We start from the raw sequence: 21,702 nt of genomic DNA on the forward strand, positions 1-21,702 counted from the left end.
GTACTTACAGACCAAAATCTAGTCATTCATTTCTGATACCCTCCCCGCCCCAAATTTATATGTCCTATGTACCCAGTAACGAAGAAACTATGACTCCTTTCTAGCTCTCAATTTCAGATAAATTGGGGATCTCAGGCCTATTTCTAATAGATAATACTATACACTACATAAATTACATTGTAGTAGTTAGTCTGCTGGTTAAAATCCTAGTTAGTTTGCTGGTAAGAGAGAATGATTTCTGACACGTCTAGGTCCTTCCCCTAGAGAACAAGCATGTAGGCTTTGCATTAGGGAAAACACACAAGATTTGTGTGTTGTGCTCAGTTTGCACCTTTTCTGCTTGGCAGAAGATTGCTGCTCTTGCTGCTGGAAATCTGCCTCCTTTTATTTGCACTGAGGTCACACGGCTCAGCCTTATAAATACATTTTTAAAATCATATCAATCAAGGCAAAAAAGTATTTCATCCTTTTCTAGTGGCCTGCTATAATGAAAAAAAGCTAACAACAGTTCACTTCCCATTTTAAAAAAATAAAGCAAGTCTGGCCTCTGATAAGTGGTCAAGTGGAAATTCTACCAGGTATCTTGCATTTGAGCTAACATTAACATTTAAGAATCAACTAATAAATCAGAATTGAGTTGAAAGGAAAAGCTATCTATAATCTAGTATGCCACTGGGAGATTAAAAATTATAGAGGATTAATCCCTTGATTTTGGTGATCCCTACACTATTTAAGAATACTGGCCTTTTTCTATTGAAGTCAATGTCATCAGCTTACAAGCTTTGTCCTTCTACAAAAATTCACTTTAGAAAGGGATAAAAGAAATAGAATCATCCTTTCCTGCAGAAGCCATGCAGCCATGTTAAAATAATGCATGACCTTAATACACCTGCACAGAAAAAAATTCTTATCAGGTGATGTTCAGATTATATGATGGACAGGAAGGTAAAAAGACTGAAATAACACAATACTGGCAAAAACAATGCTATTTAAGCACATGCAACACAAAGAGAGCTTAGCAAAATGGTACATCCATCACTGGTTCTATTTTTACTATAGCAAGTGTAATGAGTTTCAGACCAACACAACGTATACTTTTATCACCTCACATTTGGGATTAAATAGAAAATTACTAGGATAGCTCTTACATCCAACTCTCATTTTACATTTGAAGGGACTGTTCAGTTTCTTTTGTTGGATTGTGAAAACATATGCAAAAAAGATCTTTAAAAGTTTGGAGGCTTTGATTTGCCAAACCAGCAAGCCAGCAGCTACACAAACTTACATGATCTCTTGGGTGCAGCTACGATGACTATTCATGAAGATGTTTTATATGCCATCATTTTTAATGACCTACCTAACTTCCTCTGTTTCTCAGTATAGCAAAAGGTATTGTTTGAAAGCAAAGAATCAAAACAAATTAAAAAAAAAACAAGTGTATCAACACTAAGAACTTTGCCACTACTTTGTAAAGAAAGAAGTCTCACATCCTGTATACTCATTTTCCTGTACTGGGAACACTCTCTTATAAAAAGGGAGACTATGGATCATATTCTGATGTAATGCAATACTTGGGAGAAGGCTAGGAATCATTCTCTGTCATAAAATAGTAATACCTTGCAATTCCACAGCTGAACACCATTCATCCCTAAGGAGCTCAAAGCAATTAACTTACTTGCCATGTATAATAATTATTTCTGTGCCCCTGAAATGCAATGGGCTTTTTGAACGTAAGGCAGCAGCTATTTAATCTTGAACAACCACCACATTAAAAAATGAAACCATATGAGAAATAAGCTTGTTTAATCAAAACCAGAGGGCAAACATAGTCAGAACATATTCAAAGAGAATTTTGGCAAAGAGATGGGGAAGGTGGAGGGAGGGGAAAAGAAAAACTAGCAAAGAACGGTCTGTTACACCTGTATGTATTATATCCACAAAGCATTTTGGCACGTGGGTCATGATCCCAGCTTGGTAGCTCTTCCCTTCTCCCCTTTCCAGTATGAGGGGGATTATGGAATCAGAAAATGCATGTGGTGTGGGAATGCTCAGTATCTATGGCAGATTTCCAGGAGGATGAAGATGACAGAGACATGAAGTAACTTGGTCTGATGCCAGCTGGTCCTTAGCTGCAGGATAGCTTCCAGCATCGCATACATCTTGCTGGTGGTCATGCTGATGCCACGACGGCAAGACTTTAACATAGAGGGTCTAGTGTCTGGTTCACTTACCACGCTAGCTGAACCCTCCCACTGCATGTACATGAAGAGCCTTGGGTTGGGCACCAAGCCTGCCCTAGTGAAGAAGGTGAAGGAACCAGATCCACCTCACCCCTGGCTGCCTCCCCCACCTGCTGCTAACACTCAGATTAAATAGACAGAGGCAGCCACTCTCAGCCTAAACTCTTGAGGACATCAGCAGCAAAAGGGGCAGCAGAGACAGACAGAGCACCATTTCTCACATTGGAATCCAGGACTTATATCTTTCTCTCACAGCCTTCACTACAGCTCTCCAGTGTAAACTCCTCTCTGTCAGACACATGTGAACAGTTTGAGTTGGGTGAAAATTTCTCAAGGAGCAGTGTTTTATTAGATAATGACAGCTCTAAATGTTTCACACACACACACACACAAAATTCACATGGTTTCTGTGGTCCTCAACTGCATTCATTTGAAGAGACCTATTTTCCCACCACTTCACCTCCCAGTTTGTTCCAGTCCCCCCAGACTTTCAAAAGTTCACAGTTCTGGCCACTAAAACAAAATTTGAAATTACAAAAATCTCTTGTCAATGAGAAGAAGCTCCAGGATCCAAGTTGGCCTTACAGCTATTATCTTTAAGGGTATATTTTGTCACATTAGTAAAATAGGTTTGATACAAACAAAACAACTCCAAGTTCCTTCTGGTTCGTGATGCTCCAAATTGAACAGGCCATTCTCAACAGTTTAAGATTTACTGTGTAAAGGATGTTTTTTGCTTCAGAGTTCACTAGAATTTTTAGTATCCAAATCACCTCAAAGCCCTTATCTGGCTACGTACACCCAGATGATAGATGCCTCTTGCTATTGACTCCCTGAGAGATCAGAAATCCCTAGAGGACGGGCTCTCACTAGTGGCTCTGTTCCCAGGGGTGTTTTAAATCAATGATTTGAATTCTCAAGCTATTACAGACCTTGGTACACTAGTGTAATGAAGAGCAAAGGCGAAGCTTGCTCTCTGCTGAAATTTTGCAGAATTAGGTCATTATATATTAGCACAAGACACAAGAATAATTCTCCTGGAATGATTAAAGATGAAAGAAATGTTTACAAGGAGCAAGTATGGCTTTATTTTAGTAATACAAATTACTATTATTTATAATCTGAATAGGAGAAATGTGTTCTATAATTTTATAAGAATTCTAAGGAGAATGCTATGTATATTGGATTAGCTGTTTTAAAACTGAAAAGGCATCAACTCAAATGATAATACTACTTAGTATCTAAAAACTTGATGTCTGAGGTGCTAAATTATAAAGATTACTTAATGCTTTTAATTTTCAAAGCTGGTTCTAGATGTAACAGCAATAGCAAACCCCTGTGGATAGATGAGATTTAGTAGATGCCTTTTCAGATGGTAAACTGAGGCATGGAGTGACTTTATGTCTTGCTCTAACTGCACTGTGATTTCATGTGAAAAGTTAGATTAAAACCCAGTTATTCCTGACTTCTGTGCTCAAACCCCTGGCTTTCATTGAATATGTTACCGTAATCAGGCCCCTGCATGACCTGAATTACAGGACATGCCACAGCCCTTCCTGTGAACTACAGTGGGACACTGCAACTCCTCTCCTGCAACTACTACAACTCTACTGAGAAGTAATGAGGAATAGGAGATGCCCTGGAGGAATGTAGGAGACAGCACAGGTCTAGAAGTTTGACGAGGTTTAGACTTTGCCTGGATCTCAAGTACAGTCCAGCATGATAGTTTCGAAAAAATCTATGCATGATGTACACAGGCATCATCTTAAGAAATCACATGAAATGCTTTTCTTTTGAGATCAGATAAATGATATACTACAGTCTCTGAGAGACTGTGTATGTATTAAACTTCTCACAGGACCTTAATGGAGGCCCATCTCTACAGGCAACTTTCTTTGTCTGATCTTCAGTTCCAAAATACCAGCTTTAATTTGTGTTGTGGTAGGCCTAGGCTAACAAGTAGAGGTGCTGATCACAAGTTAACAGCACACCACAGTAAACAAGTCACAATGCTTGGAGTCAATCCAAAATCCAAATTCTCTTGAACTATGCAAAAAATGTTGTATATTTTTTCAGTGTATCAAGATTTATGTCCTTCAGTATGAAACAACTGCACAAATAAATGAGTATTAAACTTTGTCTGAAGTGTATTTTTGCAAACTGAAAGCACTTTTTTGCTTGGCATTTCTCATTTATATTTGCCAAAGCTTTTTGTTTTCTGCTTTCGAGGGCAAGCTCTCCTGTGATAGAGCAAAGTTAGATGAGTGGGTGGGGTTTGTTCAATTAAACAATGAGGATTTCATAACAGAAGAAAAGCATGTTTCAAAAGCCAGTGCTGAGGAATTCCATTAAACTTCCTATGCTGGGACCTGGGGAAGAGAAGGATTGATGCCCTATTATAACCGTGAAGAGGCAAGACAGCAAAGCCCCAGGAGTCCAGCTGCTCGTAATTGCTAAACACAAAATAAAAAAGAAGTCAGGCACAAATGTGTTTGTAGATGAGTGCAATGCATTTATTGTACTGCTATTTGTGGGATCGTCTTCCCAAGCATTCAGGGGACTCCTAATTTATCTGTGAAAATGAGTGCAGCTCAGAACTTTAGCATGACTACTGCTCATTGGAAAAAAATCTGTGCCCTCTACGTGGAACATTTTTTTTATTCAGCACACACTGTTCATTTCATACTGTTTACTTTTTGAGAGTGAGTGCATTTTCTCAAGTTTTATGCTTCACTAGCACAATGAGACACAGAGGTTGACTGACACACTTCAGAACTATAATAATAGTAATATTACAATTATTGTTGTTCTAAATACTTCAGTTACCAAATTACGGAGCGACTGAAAGGACCAATTAGGCACTACGATTAATCACTAATAAATGGTCCATGTGGAAGGTTTCCTATTTGCTCAAGAGGCTACGGTTTGTTCAGTCTCTTTAGTGAATACTAATAAATGACCATTATATTTACAGAAAGTAGAATCAAACAACTTTAAATAAATCTCTCACTTCAACGGTAACATGGTATTGTTGGGTTTTGGCATTTGCTTTTTAACAGCAGTGCCTTGAACTAATAGAAAACATTAGAGGAAACATACTAGTTAATTTGTTTCTTCTAACTGTCTTCTCTTGGTAAGGAGGAAAATTAAATGTACCTGAATAATGACAGCTCTCACCAACTTTTATGAAACTGATCTCTGAGTGCTTTGCAAATTGCAGAACACCCCCCCCCACACACACACAACATTAAGTGCTTCAAAGTTTAGTAAATTACACCTTTTAACTGCTTCCCTTTATCCAACAACTTTTCAAGAGGATAAATATATTAACCTGACACTCCAATCTCTGTCCCTGGATGCACGTAGGAAAAATTTTGAGAGCCCATGGTGCTTTAAATATTACTTCTGATCATTGAGACAAACACAAATTGGTCTCCCTGGAGACAAGACAACAGTGAGAGGGTGAAGTTTCTATGAACCACAGGGAAAATTTTCCCATATAATGGACCTCTGGATCCTTTCCAGCAATTCTGCTTTTGTTTTTTCTGACCCAAGCTTTCATCCTGCTCCTGCATTCTGCCAGTGTTCAAAGGGAGAAAAAGATCGGCCTGGAGCCACTGGCATTAAACAAGGATCTCAGAACAAAGAGCGTGCACCGATGCAACGACCAAGTCCAAACAGCATTAGAATAATCTCAGTGCAGTAAGGCGGTGATGGTATTTAGTGGAGTGGGAATCTGCAAATAACAGTAATGTTGTAAGAGCATGAACATAAAGAAAATTTTGTCTGGAAAACGGTTTCTATACATGGGATGCGGACTGATACTTGATCCAGTCATGCAGGGCATATTTGTATCACTTAGACAATGATGTCCTGAAAGATCCGTATCTTGGTCAGTCACTTGACTCTCATCTGAATCTACTTCCCATATTAAAGATGTTTAAACTTGATATCAGACCTCTGCCAAGACAGTAGCGCACAATACTTCCTCCTCCATCACGCTAACACTGTGATGCCCACTCTGTGAGCTCGGAGACATATGGTGCCTGCTGAGAAAACATCTCTGGCTCCTGGCTCACTTTCACACACTGTCTCTCTCACAAGCTTCATGGAAATAGAAAGGGACTGGCCTGTGGCCTGGACAAAACAGCCCTATTTCTGAGTCTCCTCTTTTCTTAAGACCTGCCAGAAATAGGCAGATACTTGAATGATGCACTTGAATGTGTGTGTCAGTGAGCTGTAGATCCAATGCTTCCAGGTAGTGTCTGTGCAATAGGTCTGGTCACATGGTGGAGAAGGGAGCAACTTACAGATTGGAGCTACACGAGTTGAAGGTCTACAGCAAGGTAGCTCAAGAACTAGCACTGCTGCAGTGAAGGAAAGTCTAGTTACAGCTGTAATTTCCCCATTTTAATTCTGCTCTATCATAATTTTCCTTTTCATTCCACTTTACTATAAGAAAATACCAATTTCACAGAAAGGTAAAGGGTTACATTAACATATTTCTTACCAGAAGGCTCTTTCCTAGGATGTTTTCCACGAGCTTGAAGTCATTACGTAATTGTTTGCTCTTGGAACTGGTACCTTCCATCTCCTCATCAGCATAAAAGCGGAAATATAAGGATTCATCCTTAAATTCACTCTTCTCCAGGACTGGAAACAATGTATATGAAATGCACACGTGCATTTACACAGAGAAAGAAAGAGAAACAACAAAAGAAAGTTAAAGGAAATGCTAAATATTTCTCCTGTTGTTGCAGAATAAAGACCAGATACATCCCATTCAACCAGCTACTCAGCTCTATAATTTTAAGGTGCTACAGTATTTTAGGTGCACACTTTTCTTCATGTTGCATAGTGGCTCACGATATGATGTTTGACCTCTGTGGAAGGTAGAATGCATATAAAATGTGAAAGATCCTCTTGGAAGAAAGATGCTACACATTAAGTTATACCTCTCCCCCATATCAAAAAGCGTATGGTAAAACTAGAAAAGGAACAAAGAGGGGTAAAAAGGTTGATCAAAGGAAAGAGAAATGGATAAATAGACTAAGACCTTTCAACCTGAAAAGGAATCACCTGAGAGGGAAATAAGATCTATAAAATTCTGGAAGCATGGCAAAGTTGTTTAACATGTTTTCAAATACTAGAACTGGAGGCATCAAGTGAAACCAGCAAGTGACAATATTGAAACTTGAGGAACTGCTTCTTTATTCAACATGTACTTAGCAGTGGAACCCCTTGCCATAGGATGCTGTGAATGCCAAAAGTGCCTTCAAAAAGAGAACAGATTCTTTAAAGAAAATTGATTATTCTTACATTCTTATCAAGCGCTATGCAAAATTCCCTATTATAATAGTCTGCTCTTAAAAACCACTATTCAAAACATGGATAGTAAATGTTATTTATGACTAGAACTAGCCAATTCATTGGACAAATGCTGTTTTACCTTAAGGAGTCTGTATGCTCAATTTGAAACTGATACGGATGTGGTTTGTTTACTTCCCTAGTTTAGCAGCAGCATCAATGAGGATGATGTTTAGCTCAGCAATTTGGCACTTCAGATTTGGAAGCTTCAGGGGTTCAGCACTGAGGCTCATGCTTGTTGTCCAAGCAGCAGAAACTAGACTAGGGATCTAGTATCCTCTTTCCTCTTTTCCAATGCTCAGCCTAGCATTAGAGGATTCAGCCTCATGTATCTGAGACTATTTGGGTGACATTTCAGGACAGCACTTGGCTTGCGCATTGGTCTGGTGGCCCAGATACAGATGCAGTGAAAAATATTCCCCTAGTTTGTCTAATCACTGCAGGGCTCATCATAGCTGTGAGCAAGCGGGTCCACTTGGGCAGGTACTAGCTCAGGCATTTTGTTTAAGTTCAAAGACTGCTTTTTAGATGGACCTGCTTGGATGTCTGCAGTTGTTTGCATGTCAGCATATGTGGCCCAGCCTATAGAAAAGGGATTTTCAGACACTGTCAGTTAATCTGACTGTAAGAGCTCCTTTAATTGGGTGTGGGAAGGAATATCGATGCATTACCATGATGCATGAAGCCGTTATTGCAGAGTCCAACACCCAGTGCGACAGCTTCCTCCCGCGTCTGACAGTCTCCCTAGAAACAGGAGGATAAATATTACACCTCAGACTACTTCCTAAACTAAATTATTTCCCCTCCCTGCAACATGGCTAGTAGCTCTGAAATTAGCAGGATGCTCTTTGTAGGGAACAATAGCAAGCAATTAAAATATCCCCCCCCCCAATCCAATCCCATTCATTCATATATATATATATATATATATATATATATATATATATATAAAACATCTTTTCCCTCCTACAGGAACTGGGAGGACAAAGACCAGGATTCAGGAAAGCAGCTGTTTAACCGACAAAGAGACATAATATTACCTCAATGTAAAGACTTTTTATTTGCAATCTTAGTGTCTGACTTTAGGACCCATTAGCCACAGACAATAAAACTCATTCTTAGAGAGAGTGGTTGAGAGATCTTATCTACATTCAACCCAGGGGAGAAAAACCTCTATGTAAAACCAGTGCATGTGAACTCTGAAGGTCAGGCTGATTAAAACTGCAGTGGCACTCCATTTTGCATTTACAAATTGGTTAAATAGAAGGAATGTCCAGTTTTCTCTATGCATCTATTTCTTTGTAGCCACAGGTGAAGACTTTTACAAATGTGCTGGCTGTACATTTTAGGCAAACAGATGAATTCTGAATAGCACTGGCAAAAATTAGCAGGAACCACCGGTCTTTCCCAGATGAAAGATATTGCTGACCAGCGGTCACTCACTATAATGCAAGATTATCTGCTTCTGAGTCCCCCAAGGGACACAGCAGAACCTGGGATCTACTAGCTCACTAAGAGCAGCTGCTCAGTGCACTCCTGTAGGTAGGGGAGCTGCTGCTCTGCAGAGGAGTGAGCTCAGCAACTTACTCCCCCTCCTACGGAATTAGAAGCTGTATCCTACAGAAGTATTATAATTTTTCTTTTTTCCTCCATTTGGAGAACCGGGTATCCTGAAGCTCTAGCAGCTACTGCAAAGTAGTGTACTGAGTTTGTTTTAAGCAAACCAGCTTGCAGACCAACAGCCCTCTAATCTTGGTAGTGGGACATCGGTGTGGACTCCAAGTCCTACCTAAAAATAAGAGTAGCTATTTGCCAAGCTGCTCACTGGCAATATTGCCAAGAAGCACCGCTATGGTGTAAAGATACTACTTGCATACTGAATCATACAGGATCAGCCCTTGCCAATCAGCTGCATTACTGGTATTTGAAGAGACAGTGACTGTGCCACTTTCCGAGAGCAATAAAAAGCCCTGACGCCCACAAATTAAGAACCAAATATTGTTGTCTTGGTAAAAGAGAGACAGAGGCAGTTCTAGAGGAACTGCATGATTATGTAATCACCGAAGGAGAGCCCAGCAAAGGGTTTTGATAAACCTGTAGTTTAACTTTTACAATGAACTAATTTCAAGGCTTTGTAAGTCTTTCCTCACTTTCAGCATTCTGCCATGCAACAGTTCTCAACACTCATTTTGTGTTACTCTATGGCATAAATGGACAGTTTATGTAAAATGGACATTTTACAGAGGCTGGGACTTAAAATCTAATTTATTCTTTCAGTTGTAAATAAACTGGAGGGGAAATGCCTTTTGATATCATTCTCTTAACCTTTAGGAATCTAGTTTTGTTTTAGGCAACAAAATCTATGTGTAGGAAAGCTTTAAAACAGACATGGTTACTCCTGGTGATGTTAACTTGGTCTCAAAATATTCCCTTGGCAAAAGAGCATTTTCTAAATGTAAAAAGATAACTAAAAATAGATCATATCAGGTACACTGTAAGTACTTGTAAATGTTATGTAGCAATTCTTCCAAATACAATAAAAGCAGTAACAGAAATCTTAAGGAAAGAGATCCACTTAGATGAAACAATCTTGACAGAATGTGTCTTAGATAACCTTTTCTTACAGAAGTTGCATGTGAAACTAGATACGCTAGTTTCGATGTTCTAACTTAGGCTTATTCAAATATAATCACTGAAATTCAGTCAGTAGAATTAAAAAACAGTTTACAGCCAGTACCACAGGGAAGGATCATGTCCAGTGCACATTAATATTATTGTTATTATTACTTCTTGTTGTCTAGTTCTGGTGGTGCTACAATGTCTAAAGCCCTAATCATGGTCTGCTTTGACCATTGTTTTGAGCTGCATAAGCCCAGCGATAGAAATAGTTTCTGTCTCACAGTGTTTACAATCTACATGTAAGAGAAAAGAAAACAGATGAACACAGACAGATGTGAAGCACTACTGATGAGCACACCAGCAACCACACCCCTGTTAAATATATTGTCGATATCATGGAAAAGGAGATTTTTCGGATTTGCCTTTCACACAATTACCATTTAAAGTTTCTTAGACTTATGACTGGGGGTCAACTAGTAGTGTTTTATCACAGATCATTTCTGGAGGTCTGGTTATAAATCTTTAGCCAGGTGACAAGTGGACTGGTTTTGTGGCAGTGCAATCCTTTAATGTTTCAAAACACCCCCAGTAGCTCCTCAGATTCTGTGAGGAGCAAGAGCTCTGCCATTTGTAAGTGGGGTCTGTTTTTCTCTTTCTTCTCAACCTAGTGACACTAGAAGAAAGATTAGTTTGTACAATGAAGTTGAGGGTCTGGAATCGATGAAACAAGGGAAGCCTCTTCCTTCAAGGATTACCTGTAAATATACATAGGGACTGTAATAAAATTCACAGACACTTTCAGTCTAAATCCCTGGATATGGTTCAGATATTTTTCCTTTCAGGCTGTGATGGCTGAAAACATCTCCCCATTAATTCAAAGGGACACTAAAGTAATAACCACAGCAAACTCTATTTATTACAGCAGTATCTGTTTTCAGGATTTGACTTTGTGCCTATAAGACAGGCATAAACACTTCCATCTTCTATCAGCGCTTATGCTGGTACACATTTCTCTCCACCATCACACTTAAAACTTTGTTTTAGTGTCTGATGCATAATATGGCTGAGACACAGTATGGAGGCAACTGCCATAGAATCCAGCCATTGTGAGGAGCTACAAACAAAAAAAAAAAATCAAAAAAAAAAAATCAAGCAAGCTCAGCATTAAATCTCCCAGTCATTAGGAAATCCCTTGACCATCCTCTCTCACGTGTGAAAATTCCCTAGTAGTAAATATGCTGTGCTAGTATGTCACAGGACACATTAATAAACCTGACAGGCAGAGCTGCTCAGCTCCTGCAGAGCCCTGATGTCTGCAGAGGCACAAGCCCGTTGCACAGCTGATAATAGAGCTCTTAATGCCTGTCCAGGCCCAGACTCTGAGCACATGCAACACATGGGGGATAATAACGTGTATCACATTTGAATACAACCCTTCAAACGTACACAGGATTAAGCCTCGATTAGCACCCAACTTATCTCTTGACAGAGGAATAATATGTAACAATTTTCAGGTTGAAGGATCAGGGTATGAAATACAGTTAACATCATTTCTTTGAATAAAAAAGTCCCTAGTCTTACACACCGTTCAGTCTTATGAATATTTGTAAAGGTCAAGGAAATGAAAAACAGCTTTCTTATTAGGGAAGGGTCCCACTGGCATTTATACTCTAAATTGCAAACAGAAATCAGAGACTCTGTCCTTCAAAATAGTCATCCTTGTGTCATTAAATCTAACAGAAACAATAGTCCTCACTTTTTGGGCACCATTTCCAAATGAAAATCATGATGCATATCGGTTGTCAGAAACAGAAAAAAAATATATCCCAGCATTTTTCTGTAACTTGTGTAGTTATCAAATCAGACACCAACCATCACCAAAATGTTCAAAAATAGATGCTTAAATTTGAACTGACAAGCTGATATTTGAGCAGTTTAAAAAATGCACTGCTTTGCAAAAAGCTGAGCATTCAACAGCTCCCACTAAAATCTGCTGTTAGGTAGTACAGCCAGAGCACGAATGGTAGCTATATTTCAATCTGGTATGAAAACTTCAAGCACCCCCCATGCAAGTTATTACTCGTAAGGATCTACAAGCAAAAATTGATTTAGCCACATAGACAGGAATTCGTCTGAGTACTAGACAGTAATTTAAAAGTTTAACAATGTTCCCCTTTACTAAGCACAGAAGCATCTTCCCTTGTCTTTCCATCTGTATGCATGTATATGCATATACATATATATGAAATAAAGTACATATTCTCCTATATCTTCATTTCTGGCTTTAGGACAATCTGGTTCAATCCTAACGTAAAGGCAAGTTCAGTGAACAGGAAAATGAAAGGCTGGGTTAATGTACCAGAATGAACAGTGAAGGAAAAGAACTACCTTTTTCCAGACCTAGAGCTGATCTTCTACTTTGCCATCTGAATCTTTCTACTGCCTACAGCACTATGTTTAACTATTATAATGGCCAGATTAGCCTGATTACATCTCTCCTCTTTGGCCAAGGCAGACTTTTTTTTTTTTTTTATCTCAGGTTTCCATGAATAGGACCCTATTAAATCACATGCAACTGATATGAAAATCTCAGTGCCAATATGTTTGTCCTCCTCTATACTCTTAATAAGAAAGCAATTGACTACTCCATTCTCATTCAGCTGTTCAGCACAGAGTACCTGAAATCTTATCTATCTTATTAATGTAGAAAGATGTCAAATGCAACTGCAGGAAACATTTCTGAAAGACAACATCCCTGGCTGCCAGGGCCTGATTCTCATTCACACTAGCCTCCCTTTATGTCATTCTGACAGTACACACGGGCTTAATGTGATTCCAAAGCAGACCATCATTTAAGATGAAAACAGAATGTTAGATTGCTTTAGACTATCAACACTAGATTTTAAATTCCCCAAGCTACATTCTCTTCTCAGTAATTACAAGGTAAATATGGGGCAACTCCAATTTCAGGAGACAACAGTGAATATTTGGTATAAAACTCTAAGTTAATTCTTCAGTGAAATTGTACCATGTCTATCCTAGATTAAATGAGATCAACATTGCTTTGAGTGTCTTCACAAAATCACAGGAAATAGAAATGCAAAAGATCTCTGAGAAAATCCAGTTCATCACTCCTAGGGCTAATGCAGTATTTTCTTTTTAATGCTGCCAAATCCTGAGTTTTCACCAAATGAACAATAACAGAAAACATGAGTGTAAGTTTGAAGAATCTGAATATATTTAATTATGTTGTACTAAGTATGTTTTATTTACTTTTAAATGGAACTGAAAAATTAAGCTATCAAGGACAGCAGCATATTAAAATTTGCTTACCTGTACAATGAGCCAATCCACTAGCTTACTGGCAGGGATTACTGATTTGTAGGTCTTTAGATGGTAGTCACGGTCTCTAATTAAGAAAGAGAATTCAGGGAACATCAGTACAGAAAGGTAAATATTTCTTTTAGGCTCTAAACCTAAGTATACTCTTGTGACCTACTATTGTGAAGTTGAGGATAAAAGAAGAATTATAGGTGGGAAAAAAAATGAGACCTCTAGCTACAAATAAATAAAACAAAGAATAGGAAGCAGATATTCTATTTTTCTAGAAGAAATGACTGGTTTTAAACTTTTCTAAGAACTTGAATTAGAAAGATATTCCAGAACAATACAAATCAGTATTATTTCAAATTTCTCTAGATATTGTTTCAAGCCATCTTCAGTGAGGAAAATGGTACGTTTCTTTCATAACTGCATTGAGCTTCTTGAACTCAGGTTAGCTTACTGCCACTACAACTCCTTTTGGAAACCTCATTCTTGGCTGAAAGTCATCTTCAGGTTGCATTCATGCATTCATGTCCAGTTTACATATTCTGGCTCGCAGTCAGCCACAGTCACTAGCTTAAATAGTTCTCCAATGTTTATCCCTCAATGTACTCATAGACAGTCATCTTACATATTGCCTCTTTGCCCTCTTTTTGTCAGCCTCACTAAATCAAGCACCTTTTAGCCTACGCTGTCATGAGATACTCTCCCGATTCTCTGCACCTGTTCATATTTTACTTCCTTCAACAGGATATCACAGAGTAGCCAGATACAAATAGAGCACAGTGTTCTTTTATGGCATAAGACAATTTCAGCTTTTGTAAATTAAAAAGTAGACGTGTTGGCATTTAGATCTTGTAACACAACTTGCACGATCTCTCACTCAGCCCTTGTTGGGAGGACCACTGTTTCTGAAATCAGGAAAAGAAACCTCGTTGTAACTTGCTCCATTTTGCAGGTTTCTTCCATTCCTCTTCTCAGAACATGGAGATAGTTGATGCTTTTCATCTCTTATCAAATATGTTTGTATCAAAATTCTTTAAAGTAAGAGGATTACGTGGCTCAGTACCCTGGCTTGAACACCTTTCACCTCCAGGTCACTGGATTTAATCCAGCTCATGAGCGTACGAAAAGTTCTTTCCGTTTTAAGGCTGTTCACTGCCCGTGTGAAGAAATTTGGGTGGTCTTGATGCAATTCCTAGTTCCACATCACAAAAGGTATTACCACAATTAATTCACATTAATTGGCTGCTCCCTCTTGTTGAGAGTCTCAGCCGAGAGGCCAAATGCTGAACGGGCAATAGAGAATTAATTCCTCTCTCACCCCTGGATGTGGTCCACTATTTCAAGCTTGAACTCCACTGGCACGACTGTGGAGGGACACTTTCACAGCCCCTGTAACTGTTTTAGAGTCCGGATGTATCTATTTTGCAACCCCAGAGAAGATTTTAGTCTTTGGTTCTGCCAAATCAACCTCTTTCATTAGCACCACACCATTTGATATTCCCCTTTTTCTAAAAATCTAAAATCAAACAACGATCTAAAATTCATCCTACCCATGTTTTCTTTTCACTGATCATCTACAGATACAAATATGTTGTGACTGGCTTCTGTAAATGAGTGCAGCAGAAATGCCTGTGTGTTTGCACAACTCAGGGTGTGAGAAATTAGAAAGGGAAGCAGGACTTCCAGAACTTGAAAAAAATCATGACAGCATTTCCAGAAATATGTATGCTCAGAACAAAAGCTTTCCTCATAGTACTTACATACATTTTTCAGCTTGTCTTCCAGTAATGTGCTAAGCCCAGCACAAAACTGTGGGCGTTCTCTGTGCAATTTTTCCTCGCACACTCTTATCATGAGAAAATGTGTTTTTGAAATGTCAGAACAATAAAGGAAAGTATTAAAATTGAGTACTAACGAGTAGGGGTTTCCAGATTCTGAGAAGCAACTCCCAGCATTTTAATATGGATGCTGACATAGAGTTAGAGCTTTGAATAAGCTAATATTTCACTGCCATTAGGATCTTGGTCCAAGGCCCAGTCTTTCACTGCTTGTATTTAAATGCTTGTCAGGATGAATATTTTAACATTAACTCACTGGCTTTTCCCCCATTTCAATCTATCCCTAACAAGAGTGGAGCAGCAACCATAAAGTGTTACCCAGGTCCATGAACTGCTGTTGAATAGTCAAATATGGATGTGGGAATCCTTGAACTTCCTGCAGAACCTCACTGCCTCACACAGATTAAAGGAAAATGATGCTTCACATGCTCTAGACCATCTACACACTGAAGTATTGTCCATCACACATGTATGTGTGGAGCAAGTTCTCCCACCCTCACAACTTCCACCTGAAGTAGATGAGAGACATATTCAGAACCTTCTCTACATCCAACACTATTCTATACATTTTACTTTTTATGTATCATTCTCCAAAGTAACACGCTTTGTTGCTGGGGGTGGGGGAGTACATCATATTGTCCTCAAAGCACATAAGTGTCAGGGTTTATTTAAAGAAAATTTTAAAGGCAACTGCTACATGGAAACTCCCAAGTTTCCAGGGAAGAGAACCAAGCAAGGTTTTGTTCCAAGGATGTAAACAAAATAAGTGACTTGTGTACTTTACGATTCCTCCAGATCCTATTGGTACATACACCAGGTACTCAAAGCAGTTTTCCTGCTTTTTTCGAAGGGAAGTTGCACCATGAAAAGGTGCAAGGTTTTATCGACCTTGCTAGTATGATTGCAGGGATCAGCAATCTGAAGAGGCCAAACAAAGTAGTGGACCACAGACAGATCAGAAAGTAATAGGCTTTGCACAATAGGCTGTCACCTAAAAGCTGGCTCCTGAAACATGTTAGGCTTGTCAAAGGCAAAAAGACATGACAAGAAGACATGAAAGGATGAGAGCCTGGGAGATTCAGGTCTCTCAGGGAAATGGAAGGAAGGGCAAGTAGGAAAGCCAATGGCCAGAAGAAGAGCCTGAACATACTTAAAATATAAGTCTATCCAGAAGGATACTAAAACTTCTGAGAGTTTGTAATTTTTCATTGATCATACAGTTTACATTCATGCTGTAATTAACACAGATTAATCCTGACATAGAATCTCAGCTGGAGAATCTTCCTATTACAAAAATAGCACATTGATAAAATACCACAAGACAGGCTTGTGGTAATTTTCTCCTTGCCAATCCCTAAAGCACAAGTCTATATCCCTCTCAGTCTGTGGGTACCCTGAGGTCAGAGACATTTTTTCAGCTTCATTTACAATTATTCCTACTTTGCATGTGAATTACTGTCTTAAGAGATGAAATGCACATGTGCAAATACACATGCATATACATCACTATTTTGCCTACCCAGAGCTGCATCACCCTCTACTGCTCTCTCCTTACCCTTTGGGCTGAGATCTACATTACTGTAGAATGGCCAAAACAAACAAACAAACCAACCCAACAACACACAGAGATCTAATTAGGCAGACTTATGATTGATGAACTGCATCTATCTTTGTAGCTACTTTTAGCATGACAATAACATCTATTTCTCAGTGAAACATCTGTTGTACAGCTCGGAGGTTGTATAAGAAGAGGTTAACTTTGTTGAATTTGGGATTCCAGCCATGCCCACCTGAGGTTTTCTCTTCATCGCCAGTTTTTCTGTACCTTAAAATGAAGCTCTGCTGAATGAAAATGCCCAATTCTCAATCACGGGTAGCTAAACAGAACACCCATGTAGTTCAGGCTGGTTTCTGTCACAGGCCAGAAATATTCATTTGATGTCACAGCAAGGCAACAACATCTGAAAATCATCTCCTGGGGTCTGGGAAGATAGTTAACTAGTGCCTGCAGATTAGCTCTATTCTTTAGCATTTATTTATACAGAGCCAACTTCTGAAGATTCCATCCAAAATATTCAGGGTTTTTTCAAATTAGCTTCAGGTTGTGTTCCACTTCAGATTGGTTTTTGTTCATTTAGAGTTCTTTAAATGAAAGAATCCTAGCATTATATTGGCATCTGTTTACATCACTTTAACATCTGTCTACATCCCTTTAGTATCTGTCTACATTTTCCATAGCCCAAGTAATACAGCAGCTACAATTGCACTACACAGTCTGCCCTGAATCAGTAGTCACTTATTAATTGCACTCACTTTAATTCACAGAAAATGTCAGGGTAAACAAATAAACTTGTGCCATGCTAACAGCTCCTGTGGACTGATGGAGGAAGCAAACTCCAGGAAGAGCGTGAAACTAGCCTTTCACGCTCCCAGGGTACAGTTCCAGCATCCTCCAGCAGAAGTACAACTACAGATTCAAACAGTGGAGATATAGTAAAAGAGCCAAGAAAATGTTTATTACAGGTTGCAAGGAGAAAGAAGAAAGATTTCAATGGCAACATGTCATCACTTTAACAAAGCCAGATAGTATACACAAGGGGATCATCAAGATGAACTTACTTTACCACTGGAGTATATAGACAGTGTAGTCGACAGTAAAGTCTCACACCCTGAAGAAGAAAAGATACATGGTATTATCAGCTTTTTCTTTTCAAAAAAAACCCACTGACTAGCTGAAGCTAGCAAAACCTGGACACTGAGGTCTCTACTCAGCCAGAATTATCTACCAACTAACTGTTTTTCTAAACTCTTATCTCTCTTTGTCAAACATTCTTTCCTCTTTCCTGACCTCCAGAAATTGAAAAATCTCTTCTTTTATCTTAATCTCTTCCCTTCCAACATTTTCTCTATTAATCCTTCCTCACAATCAGCCTATGAACTGATGTGCATAAGAAGGAGTCCAATTTATTAAACAGTATGCACAGATACGAGATCAACAGAACTCATTTGACAAATATAATTATGAGAAACTGCAGTTCAATATTGATCTTTACTATCTCCCTAAATTATCATGACCAGATCTTCAACAGACATACTGTGTTATGGCCAATGTCTTCTTTTAAGACCTTTTGTTACTATATTAGGATTGTAATCAGAAACCCTGGGTGCACTCACAAGTGCATTGATATTTATTGCTAAGCTCAGCTTCTTCTTCCTAGAGTGAGTGTCTCCTACAGCATTAGGATGGATAGCTTAATACAACAAAAGTAAAAAGCGGTAGGCATCTCCTATACAACAGATCACCGACATTTAGAGGTAGAGCAAACTCTTTTCATGGTTATTATGCAGATTATTAGGTTCCAGCTAAGACTGATAACACAAACCTTGGACATGATGTCTTCCAATTCACTTCTTGGCTTGTAGGTTCCATCATCATAGCGAAATCTGTACATCACCTGCTCATTCTTAAACTGGTGCTTATCTGAAACTAAAACATCAGTACAGTAAATAAAACCTGTCTTTTTTCCCCTGGTATGTCCTTCAGAGGCCATGCACTTGGCCATACACACTTCTATACCTAAAGATTAGCTGATTTCTGAAGAAAGGACTCAGTTCTTCACATTTCCCCTTCTTGTGCATGTATATGCATATGTGCATACATTTCTGAATGGCTCCACCAACAAGAACAGTTTTCTGAATAGTACATCTCCAATAAACACTGACATTTCTTTCTTTTACACCAGATTCAGTTTATTTACATCTTTGGAAGCAGCCCTAGTGAAGGTAATCAGGATCTTCTGACTTTTTCCAATGTGTTTTGAAACAAATGCCTCCAAAATCCCACACCATTTATCTCAGCACTAATGCCACAGCTCTGCAATTCCATAAGCACAGAGCATTGCAGTGGAATGAACTGCAGCTGTTAGAGGTATACTTCTACCACGGTTCTTGTATTTAATACAGAGTTCCTTCTAAAAATTAAACGTACTTTCAAGAGACTGCTTCTTTTTTGCCAGAGTAGCTGCTCTACAGGAGTGCAGTTAAAATCTTACTGGGTCATGCTATATACTAATAGGCTTTAAAGGCAAGCACACAAAAGATGCTTCAGTGTGATAAGCAACACCTTCAAAAGGAGCATTGGCCCAAATCAGAAAAGAGTTGAATTCATATCCAGTTTCATATAGATCTATCCAACGGGCCAAATCATCAGAAGAGGGTTGAAGTCCGTATGCAATTATATATAGGTTTATTCTGTCTCTGTTCAAATGTAAAGCATTTTAAGAGAACATGTAGGAGGGAAACCCTCATACTGAAGGTAATAATCTAATTGGTAGAAATTATTTGTTTCACTGATTACTAAATAAGTGGTAATTTAACTGATAGGTGCCAATGAGCGTTCAAATTTGAAGTAAGCAATAATGTGTCTTTCAGATATCATAATAACTAGTGTAGAAATGACATTGTTCACAGATTAATTTAATGGAGACCAGTTTACGACTACGTAGAGAAACAAAGGAGGAGGATATCTAGAGAACAGCAGCCAAAGCAAACAGTGGATAAGGAAGAGTAGCTTAGTCATTGTAGTCTTCCCTGCCTTGCCAACGGAACAAAATAGCCAGGCCTTTGTGGTGGAGCACCCACAAACATTTTGGTTGCAGTCTTTCATAGTGTAGGCAAAGCATTTGAACTGACAAGAAATATGGATTTACGCTATTTAAGATGCATCTTAGCTTGAGTTTGACTAGCTTGACACAGCTGGTTGCACTGGCTGACCATTTAGTATTCCCCTCGCAGAGGAGCTAGGACAATTGTTTAGAAGGCAGAGACTAGAAATTCTGGGGACTTGTCTTCATTTCATAGGACATCCTGGTCTGTGAGTATTATAATGAAGATTCCTCCTGCTTTTGGTGATATTTTCCTAAATTTCAGACAGTAAATGTGCAGGATCAGGTGTATATCCTTTTGTATATGGTGGAATTCGTAGTCTGTGTTAGCTATTGATGTCTTTGAGAGTCTGCATGCTCTGGGTTTTGTATTTCTAAATCCAGTTGAGAACCAGGTCTGCAGAAAGTACCTTTTGGTCTTCTGTGTCTGGCACATAGCAGATCAGGTTCTGATCATTTCTGCTTTCTGTGATGGGTACCAGGACTTACACATCAGCAACTCCAGATAAAAGAGCCAGAATTCAAGGGGAGACAGAGGAAATGGAGTGATAAAATGGACAGAGCTCAGCACTCTGTCACTGAGCAATCTTCTTTGGCCCTGTTCCTCAAGCAGGCTGAGAGATCAGCAGTTTCCAGCTGACAGTAACGTTATGCCAAGTGAAAACAAAAGATAAAATATATTGCCTAATGTAGAGTAGGGGTAAGGGCTGGTGCACTGGTTTTATGTTCTTGCTACATTAGGAGACACATAATGAGACACTATTCTTGTCTAATGATTTACCAAAGTTTCAAGGGATATTTCCTTAACTAAATGCAGAGTTGCAAATATATCCTAATATCTAGCAATAACTGTCATTGCAGACAGTGACATCAGGAGCTCTAAGTAAAGGCAACATTAAAATCAAATCATATGCATCTTGCTCAGGGTGTTTGGATGGGCATGACTTTCTTTGAACTGTAAATTTGTATTTGGAGAAAAAGGGCACTGATGACATGGTCAGAGTATGAAGTTATGGCAGGGTAAAGAGTCATGATGGAATAACAAGTCTCAGAAGAGCTTTATGCATTGACAGTGCAAGTGCACACATTCAAGATGTAGGCAGGCAAGGGTGTGAGTGCAAAAGAGCATTCTTTGTGCAAAGGGGGCCATAGTGTTTAAGTTCTCCAAAGCCACAGTTATGGCCAACTACTCAAAAGAGTTCAATGTATTTGAGCTGACACATACAGAGTCTGACATGAATGTGACATGATATGCTTCTCCCTATACACTTTTGCAAAACTGGACTCTTATTTTGTTACCTAAATAAGCACCAAGTTCTTTCCAGTTTCTGGCACTTCAAAGTCTGAGTGCCTGAGAGTATGTCTTGGTACTTGGGGGTGGAAATATATGTGCATGAAGGATTATGGAGATGCTAATATTAGTGGCAAGAGTGATTTCTCTGTGTTTTAGTTAAGCAAAGATAACAGACAGTATTCCTTAACAGTGTTATTGTCACCTGGAAGACAAGTTTGTGGAGCTGTGATGCCAAAAGATTAAAGCAATACTAGCCTAATTAAATGGTTCCTCTATTTAAATTGGTTTCCAAGAGATTGTAAGGAAATGCAGACCACTGGTGACGTAAGACCTATAAGGCTTATTGCTTT

General features: G+C 38.9%; 1 protein-coding gene across 1 annotated transcript in view; it reads right to left on the minus strand.

Moving 5' to 3' along the window:
- The window catches only part of PREX1 (phosphatidylinositol-3,4,5-trisphosphate dependent Rac exchange factor 1), a 180,869-nt gene that overhangs the window by 35,559 nt on the left and 123,608 nt on the right, over nucleotides 1-21,702 (minus strand). Inside the window, exons 12-16 of the mRNA XM_067308010.1 lie at nucleotides 18,778-18,881; nucleotides 18,014-18,063; nucleotides 13,560-13,635; nucleotides 8,279-8,351; nucleotides 6,751-6,893 (exon numbers count right to left, since the gene is read on the minus strand). Of these exons, the coding sequence (XP_067164111.1) occupies nucleotides 6,751-6,893; nucleotides 8,279-8,351; nucleotides 13,560-13,635; nucleotides 18,014-18,063; nucleotides 18,778-18,881 (446 nt within the window). The remainder of the gene's footprint in view (nucleotides 1-6,750; nucleotides 6,894-8,278; nucleotides 8,352-13,559; nucleotides 13,636-18,013; nucleotides 18,064-18,777; nucleotides 18,882-21,702) is intronic.

The sequence above is a fragment of the Apteryx mantelli genome, chromosome 18 (genome assembly GCF_036417845.1).
Source record: "Apteryx mantelli isolate bAptMan1 chromosome 18, bAptMan1.hap1, whole genome shotgun sequence".
NCBI classification, from domain to species: domain Eukaryota; kingdom Metazoa; phylum Chordata; class Aves; order Apterygiformes; family Apterygidae; genus Apteryx; species Apteryx mantelli.